This window comes from Nicotiana sylvestris, chromosome 3 (assembly GCF_000393655.2).
Source record: "Nicotiana sylvestris chromosome 3, ASM39365v2, whole genome shotgun sequence".
NCBI lineage: Eukaryota > Viridiplantae > Streptophyta > Magnoliopsida > Solanales > Solanaceae > Nicotiana > Nicotiana sylvestris.
Window position 1 is genome coordinate 59,712,130 of NC_091059.1, and position 9,141 is coordinate 59,721,270.

Sequence of the window (9,141 nt, forward strand, 5' to 3'; positions counted from 1 at the left end):
TCATGAATTTGGAATTCTGAAATATTGTCGAGCTCCGATTGACCTCAAATTTGGTAAGTTCATCAGAAATGACCTAGTGAGCAATACACATCAGCTTTGCTCATGACGTACATCGTCGTTTGGGCATTCGGGGTCGTTTAGATGTGTTTTGGCCATTTTTCTATTTTTTGGAAATTTTTTAAATCATTTTTTTAATAAAACAGTGATTGTAGGGTTGAATTTCTATGATTTCCAATCATATTTTGCAGTAATATAATGAATTTATATGTTGGCATAGGTCTTCTTTCACATCGGATTAGTTCATTATAGATGATTAATGTAGTTTTGCCTCTAGTTCTTTGATTACTTGTATTAACTCTCCAACTGAGTTACATATTGATTCAATGAAACTAGAGTTTATAAAAGTGATATTTACCTATCTTAAACTAATAGGTTACTTTCCATCTGAGTTGGTCTTGTTTTAATTTATGGGGTGAAAATCTTACATAACTCATATATTTTACATGAATAGTTAAGTTTTCCTAACAAATCTAACTGTTCAATGAGCATGGTTATATTTGTAATGTGATATTTTGACTTTAAAATTTTTAAATACATAACTAATGATCTATTTAATGTGAATATCTCTCAGATTAATCATGTCTTCATTCAACCTACTTACCTCAATTTTAAACCAAAACAAGTTAGAAGGACCGAATTATGTTGAGTGGAAAAAGAACCTTGATATTGTCCTAACTGATGAAGGTTACAAATTTGTAATCACTGCGGAGTTCCCAGAAAAACCTGAAAATGCTACTGATGATCAGGTTAAGGCCTATGACAAATAGGTCAAGGCTTATAAGATGGCACGACGTTACATTCTTGCCTCTATGGCAAATGTTTTGCAACATCAGCATCTGTCTATGGGGTCTGCTTATGACATGCTTGAAAGTCTCAAAGAGATGTTCGGTGAGCAAAATCGTGCAGCTAAGCAGCCAGCCATGAAATCCTTTTTGAACACCAAGATGGTTGAGGGATCATCGGTCAGGGACCATGTTCTGAAGATGGTGAGTCTTCTGAATGAACCGAAGGTCCTTGGAGCTGTTATTGATAAGGAATCACAAGTTGAGATGGTCCTACAGACTTTGCCTGATAGTTTTCAACAATTTTGCTTGAACTATAATATGAACAAAATGGATTTGTCAAACTTCAACAATTTTGCTTGAACTATAAAATGAAAAAAATGAGAAGTTTGACTGGAAGTGGACTTTTTGATATCGAGGTCGGATTTCAATTTCGGAAGTTGGAGTAGGTCCGTAATATTGAACGGGACTTGTGTGCAAAATTTGAGGTCAATCAGACGTGATTTGATAGGTTTCAGCATCGAATGTAGAAGTTTGAAGTTCTAAAGTTCATTAAGCTTGAATTGGAGTGTAATTCATGATTTTAGCATTGTTTAATGTGATTTGAGGCCTCGAGCAAGTTCATGTTATGTTGTTAGACTTGTAGGGGGTGTTTGGTTTGGAGCCTCGAGGGCTCGAGTGAGTTTTGGACGTTCGGGAGGATAATCAAAACTCCAGTTTTTCTGGTATTTATTGGCAACAGTTGCAGGTCTCGCAAATGCGAGAATTTATTCACATTTGTGAACCCCGCATTTGCGAAAAGGGCTTCGCAATTGCGATGGAACCTGACCTGGGTCAAAGTTCGCATTTTCGATATTTTGGTCACATTTGCGACGTCAGCAAAATCCGTATTTGTGACTCATTGGTTGCATTTACGACCTTGGCAGTGGAGGCCCATGTTCGCATTTGCGAACCTGGTGTCGCAAATGCGATATCTGAGGCCTGTGCACAGCTTATTAATCGCGAGACTTAGACCATTTAGCTCATTTCCTTTCATCTCTTGTGCGATTTTTGGAGCTTTTGGAAGAGGGTTTTCACCTAGCACTTTGAGGTAAGTAATTTCTATACAATATGAGTTGAATAAATAGATTATGGGTAGATTAATATGTGAATATTTCGTGAAATCAAGGGTTTAGATGAAAACCTAGGTTTTGGATAAAAACGAGATTTGACCATGAAAATGGTTATGGAATTTGGTAAAAATTATATATTTGACTTCATAAGGTTATGGGTAACAACTATCTTCTAAAATTTCCAAAATTCGGGCACGTGGGACCGGAGGTGAATTTTAGGAATCTTACATTTAGTGTTGGGTAAGCACCTTAGTAGTTGGAATATGAATTTTTAAACATGTATTGATTAGTTTATACACTATTTGATTAGTTTTGGATTGGTTCGGCATTGATTTGAGGGTTTGAGCATAATCTTGGACCGGAAAGTGGGCTTCGGAGCGAGTTAAGTCTCCCTTCTAACCTTATAAGAGGGGAATTACCCCATAGGTGAAATAATTCAATATGTGCTTCTATTTGTGGGGGGCTACGTACACATGAGGTGACGAGAGTCCGTGCGTAGCTTCTATTATGCTTATGTCCGGGTAGTCTAGGACCCAAATCATGTAATATTTGCGATGCTTGCATCCTACTTGTTAATTTAACCGTTCAAAACATATTGGAACTTGATAAAAGATTTTTAAAAGTTTTAACTTCACCTACTTGGATTTTGGACGGGTCACTTGACCGTTAATGAGAATTGATACTTTTTTGAACATCAAACCTAAATAAATTCTTGATTTGGTTGTTTGATTGTGTTTATCTTTTGTGGAATGGGACGAACTCCTAGGTAGATTAAATAGATACATCTATGGTTCGCGTCGTTCGACCCTCCGGTAGTGCACAGTTAAATATTATGTTGGATCGGGTCATACGACCTCGGCATGATTGGGCATGACTTAATTAATTGTTTTGGAATTATTAATAATTGATGTAGCCTCATCGGTCGGAGATATAAATTTTTAAAATGATGAAAATAAATTTAGAAATCTCCTAATAATAAAAGAATTGTTTACCTCCTTCATGCTATTGAATGTATAGTCGTCTTATAAGATCCATGATTAATCATATTATCAGCATATTATTGTTGGCCATAGTAAGTGTCGGAGTCGACCTCTCGTCACTACTTCTTCGAGATAGGCTGGATACTTACTGGGTACGCATTGTTTTCATATTCATACTACACTTGTTGTACAGAGCACTAGGTTCACTTAAGTCTCACGAGTCATAAGCATAGTCTAGTAGAGTCTTGCGGATCAGTACGGAGACGTTTGTACTTATCTTCGAGAGGCTACAGGGCAATTAGGAGCACTTCCCTTCTTGATTCCACATCGTGCGATTTGATTCCTTTGAGGCTTATGCCTTCATTTCCTTCTTATTCAATCTTATGCGACGTGAAGCGCTGGTAATGAATCGAGAATTCAGGAATTGTAATGGTACTACAGATGCAGTACGGGATGTTTCACCATGCGTAGTTGATTTGTCTATTCTCGTCGCCTTGCGGAAGGATATTCTGTCATTTCAGCTTAATAGCTTTGATGCTCATGAGCTGTTTTCGCACAGTATTAATGTGATGGTAAGATGCTTGCCTACGTGTCGGGGTAGTAAATGACTTGAAAGGAGGTTTACTCAGTGCATGATTCAGAGATTCGGTATTTTATTTCCGGCGGAGGAAAGACAATCAGACTATAAATGTTCAGGTTTGGGTTGATGGAGTAACGAGACTTGGTATTTTCGAGCGTGGTGGAATTTTCATCTGTGATGTCGTGTCATTGTCCTTGTTGAATACGTTAAGTTCGCCGGTGTTATGGTTTTCTTCAATTCTCCTTTGGGGCAGAGTAGCTTGAAATAGTGCCGGAGAAGCGGCTATCAGAGATCGCGATGTGCGGTGCTTCAAGATCGAATGAGTGTTTCTAGTGTTGATGGCTCGAGAAAGACGATTCTCGGAAAGATTTAAAGTTAGTAGTGATCTATCGGTTCAAGTGCTACAGAGATAGATTTTGATTTAAGGCAAAAAATGGGCGGCGAAGGATGAGGAAGGGCATGTGGGAGGTGTCTTGTGGTGGTTAAATTTTTAGAAGGCCAGGTGGAAGAAGCAGAAGTCGAGTAGTTTCTTAAAGAAGAGGTTAGCCAAAGTGGGAGAGTGGCAAAGTAGCATATGGATTTTGTGGTAGGATGACTATACACCTTGAGAATATTTTAGGGTGGTTTCGGAATCATGGTGGACAGTGACTAGGTCTACGGGCTTAATTTGGAACATTGGCTGATATAGGGAGGAAGGTTGGATACGATGGAAAGAAGTTGCTTGATATGAAGAAGGATACAACATAGCTTCGGGTTGGAAGGTAGTGTCGCACTTTTTGGGATGTTAATGGCGAGTGGACGGACTTTTACAGCTGGTGAATAAGCATGGTCTTAGAATGGGTTACTGATTTCGTAAGTAATTTTACCAGTGCAACATTGTTGGAGGATGTCGGCATGGAATTTCCACAAGTGGGTTACCTCTTGTGAGAAGGTTAGCGGTTGTGCGGTGTTGATGAAACTTCTACTAAGAATTTTATTGGCTATCCGGTAAGAGGTCGAATATCTAAATATCGCTAGTAATTCAAAGTGATCATAAAACATTTAACAGAAAGACTTCGAGGAATTTGGCGGGTTGATTGTGCAAGATCATGTCAATGGGGGATAAGGAATCTTGGTGGGTTCTAGAGTTACGTAGTGGTAACTTCAAGCTAAGTGGAAGAACCCCACCGCCTACGATTGGATTGCTCAGTTGTCTACTTGTGAGGCTTCTGGTTATCGACATATTGGTGGATTATTACGACTAAGGAAAGAAAACATTAGTGGTAATTTGAGTAAAGGATTTGAGAAACATGTGCTATATTTGGACTTATCGATTCATGTTCAGGTTTTGGGAAGATTCAGAGTTTGTGCTTCATGTGGATGTGATGTACAAGGAAAATTATCCAGCCGGGTGTTCCTTTGAGAGGGTGTTCATGTGATAGCATAGCCTTGGAGTTGATTATATTCGGGACCAAGTCAGAGTGGGTGACTCTCAACAATGGTCCTAATTGATTCAGAAGTTAAAGTGTGGTGCCTGGGAATTTCGAGTCCATAATATGGTTGAGTATCGAGCTTTTGCAGCTGATTATGAAGAAGGGGCTTGGAGTGTTCTGTGTTATCTTTGATTTGCAGTGTAACATGAGAGGAATGGGATAAAATGACTTCGGGTTCATAGAGAAATTTTCAGAATGAGTGTACTAGTTGAAGATGCGAATGTGCGCATAAGGAGGGAATGAAGTGGTTTGTAGGTTTTGAGACAATGTGGTCTCGTGAAATGGGGTTACCCAGGACGAGTGATGAATTGATTTCGTTATGTTTTGAATGTAGCCATTATTATTCCTAAGGCTTGGGTAAATTAGAAGAAGTTGGATCGGTTAGCAATGGTTGAATCGGCATAATGATGGCAATGATTAGCTCCTTCAGCTTGTTGAGTTATTCATGTGATTTGTGACGGTACGTGCGAGGTTCGACGTTCGCCCAAATTGATTTTATTTGGAGGCGTTTGGATATTATGGCATATTATGTGCAGATGGATCCCATAAGAGTTATGGTGGCTTAGACCACTACTTGCGATTGGTATTTTCTGCGGATATGAAAATTCAGTCACGTGTTGCAATGTTTCTCTTAAAATGAGTTAAGTAAAATGTTTCTATATGATGAAGTGGCTACCCTATTAGTGGTTCAGGAGTTATGATGAAATTCTTGTACTTTTGCGCATTGGCATGATTAGGTGCAGTAGGCAGCATGTGGAAATTTGAAAGTTAAGGATCAAGTTTGGCATTTGGTGTTGGCAGGAATATCACGAGCTCGGATGAGCGAGAAAGGACTCAGATGGATAGAGTCAGCTGGTATTGTTTTTGGCGTCACCTAAGATTGGTGTCCTATGTAAGAGACTTTGAGTACTTATTTCGGATTTTTGATTTGCTTTACAGCATTAGTGCGGCTAGTGGTATGGATGTGCAGACTTGTTACCTGGTGTGGAAGATCGTGGGAGCGTATCCCACGTTAAGATGGTACAAGTGTGACCGGTAGTCACCTAGTTGATTAAAGATTGAAACCAAGTATGAAGATTGGGGTACTATCGTTAATGTGAGAGTTTATGCCTGAAGGGCGCTCGGTTTATTTGGTTATGGACTATGGAAGTTTGTTCTGAATTTTCCGGCTGTTCTTGTGGTATTGTGAATCCTTGAAAGGTTATTAGCCTAGTGCGGTACGATCAGAAACGGCGTGAGGTCATTGGATAGATCTCAATGTGAACGTGGGCTCTATATTTGGCCGGATGTATTCATTTCAGCATAGTGCTCTTTATAGAGGATTATTTGGACTTTGGATGTTATTTCGTCGTTGGCTATTTTTTGTAATACTATATTATGCCGTGTGAGTTGTGAAACGGCTTGATAAATTTCATATATGTTGAGGTTCCGCGTAGCGATGGTGTTATGTAAGCAGGATGGCTCTCGAGATTCCGATCATATATCTTACCTTAGTTGTGCTTGAGCTTTGTAGCGTATCACGCTATCTGTCTCCCCAGGGATTGTATTATGCACTTAGCGTGCTTGTGGCCGATATTCGGGTCTTTTGTGGTAGTGAGCATTCTACCTTGATAAGTATCTCCTTATAAAGTTTTTATGTGTGGATCGGGTGGCACGCCGCCATAGGTATATTGTTTGGATCGGGTTTCACGCCGCACCAATGTGATGTTAAGTATAGTCCCATATATCTATTCTAGTGTAGTTTATTTCCCATTTTTTGAGGAAGGTTCATAACGCCTTTTCAGTTGTCTAATTAGTATGTGGTTTGAGTAATCCTTTCCAGAGATTGTTTTCCTTATGTATCACATTCCAGTTAGTAGCTTGTTGGCACATTGTGGCATCATATGAGACTTTTGGTCGTGTCTGAAGTGGCTAATTGCCTGCGCAACTAGTATTGGGTGAGACGAGATTATTGGACCTGGGATAAGTCCAACCGGGTTTATATGAAGTTTATTAAAGAGCAATTATCTTTGCATTGTTCAGAATGAGGTAATGGTTCTTTTCAGGAGAATAGACTCGATGATTTGTTGACTCGGTAGTTGTGTTATGAGTTTCTATCCATCTTTTCCATCGCTGCGGTATTGCAAGACTTGGAGCAGGACTTATATGAGTCATTAGGAGAGTTGGGAGCATCGGATTCGTGAAAGTTTTAGCTATCATTATTAGAGGATGTTATTATGGTCATGTGAATTATGCGGTGCATGGTGGGGATTTAGCAAAAGGTATGCAGTCATGTATTGGCGTATCATGTAGTGATTAATACGATGTTTGGATGATAGAAACAGGCCTGGCAGAAAATTCCAGATGTTGGAATTTGGCTCTAAGGCCAATTTGACTAAACAAAAGGGGAATCTTCAGATTTTCTCGAGCAGATGTGCTCAACCGAGTTATGGTAGCACATGTAGGTGCATGAGGTGTTAAATAGTGATTTCAGACAACTCTAACGCAGTTCTTAGCACATTCGAGTACGAACGTATGCTTAAGTGGGAGAGAATGTAACATCTTGACCGATCGTTTTGAGCTCTAATGCATCGTTCGGTGTTTTGCGGCCATGAGTAGCTTCACTTCAGGTATTATGACTTGTACGTGTGGTCGGGATTGAATTTTGGGAAGTTCAGAGCTGATTGGGAGAGAAAATTCTCATTTCGGAAGCTTTAAGTTTGAAGAATTGACTAAGGTTGGATTTTTGAGTAAACGACCTTAGAATCAGGATTTGAAGGTTTCAGCAGGTTCATATGATGATTTCGGACTTGGGTGTATGTTCGGACCGGGTTTTGGATGACACGCGAGCATTTCGGCGCCTATTTTGGAAGTTAGCATTTTGGAAGAATTTCATAACTTTGGGTTGAAGTGCATTTCAATTTTATCGATGTTTGTTTGGAATTCAAAGTTTGTGAATAGCTCCGTATAGTCATTCTGGTGTTGGGAGCACGTCCGAAAGTGGATTTGGAGTTCTATAGGTCATTTTGGAGTCGTTTGGCGAAAGTTAGAAATTTGAAGGTTTTTGAGAAGTTTGACCGGAAGTGGACTTTTTGATATCGGGGTTGAGTTCTAATTTTGGAAGTTGGAGTAGGTCCGTAATGTCGAACATGGCTTGTGTGCAAAATTTGAGGTCAATCCGATGTGATTTGATAGGTTTCGGCATCGAATGTAGAAGTTTGAAGTTCTAAAGTTCATTACGCTTGAATTGGAGTGTGATTCATGGTTTTAGCGTTGTTTGATGTGATTTGAGTCCTAGAGCAAGTTCGTGTTATGTTCTTAGACTTGTGGGGGTGTTTGGTTTGGAGCCTCGAGGGTTTGGGTGAGTTTCAAATGTTCGGGAGGATGAGAAAAACTCCAGTTTTTCTGGTGTTTCTTGGCAGCAGTTGCAGGTCTCACAAATGCGAGAATTTGTTCGCATTTGAGAACCTCGCATTTGCGAAAAGGGCTTCGGAATTGCGATGGAGCCTGACCTGGGGTAGAGTTTGCATTTGCGATATTTTGGTAGCATTTGCGACTCATTGGTCGCATTTGCGACTCATTGGTCGCATTTGCGACCTTGGCAGTGGAGGCCCATGTTCGCATTGCGATTTGTTTTGTCGCATTTGCGAACCAGGTGTCGCAAATGCGACATTTGAAACCTATGCACAACTTATTAATTGCGAGATTTAGACCATTTAGCTCATTTTCTCTCATCTCTTGGGCGATATTTGGAGCTTTTGGAAGAGAGTTTTAACCTAGCTCTTTGAGGTAAGTAATTTCTATACAATATGAGTTGAATACATAGTATATGGGTAGCTTAACATGTAATTTTTTTGTAAAATCAATGGTTTAGATGAAAACCTATGTTTTGGATAAAAATGAGATTTGACCACGAAAATGGTTATGGAATTTGGTAAAAATCTATCACGACCCAAGTTCTCCCTCCGTGAACTGTCATGACGGCACCTAGTCTCTACGACTAGGTAAGCCTAACAATTTGCCGAAAAAGGAATTTGAAAGTACAACTAGTCATCTAATAGGGAAATATAGATAAAGTATTCAAAATGCCGCTCGGCATATTCAATAATAACACTCCCAAAACTCGGAATCTCATGAATCACAAACTAGAGAACATACATAGTGTTCTAACTCCAG

At 39.6% G+C, this 9,141-nt stretch overlaps 1 protein-coding gene across 1 annotated transcript; it reads left to right on the forward strand.

Annotated features, from left to right (window-relative positions):
* The first annotated feature begins 842 nt into the window (after nucleotides 1-842).
* LOC138887423 (uncharacterized) lies at nucleotides 843-1,205 on the forward strand. The gene has a single exon (XM_070169177.1). The coding sequence runs from the start codon at nucleotides 843-845 to the stop codon at nucleotides 1,203-1,205; it is 363 nt and encodes a 120-aa protein (XP_070025278.1).
* The last annotated feature ends 7,936 nt before the right edge of the window (nucleotides 1,206-9,141 follow it).

What these genes read in the sequence shown, in the direction of transcription:
- LOC138887423 (XM_070169177.1), top strand. Translation starts at nt 843, where the DNA reads ATGGCACGACGTTACATTCTTGCCTCTATGGCAAATGTTTTGCAACAT.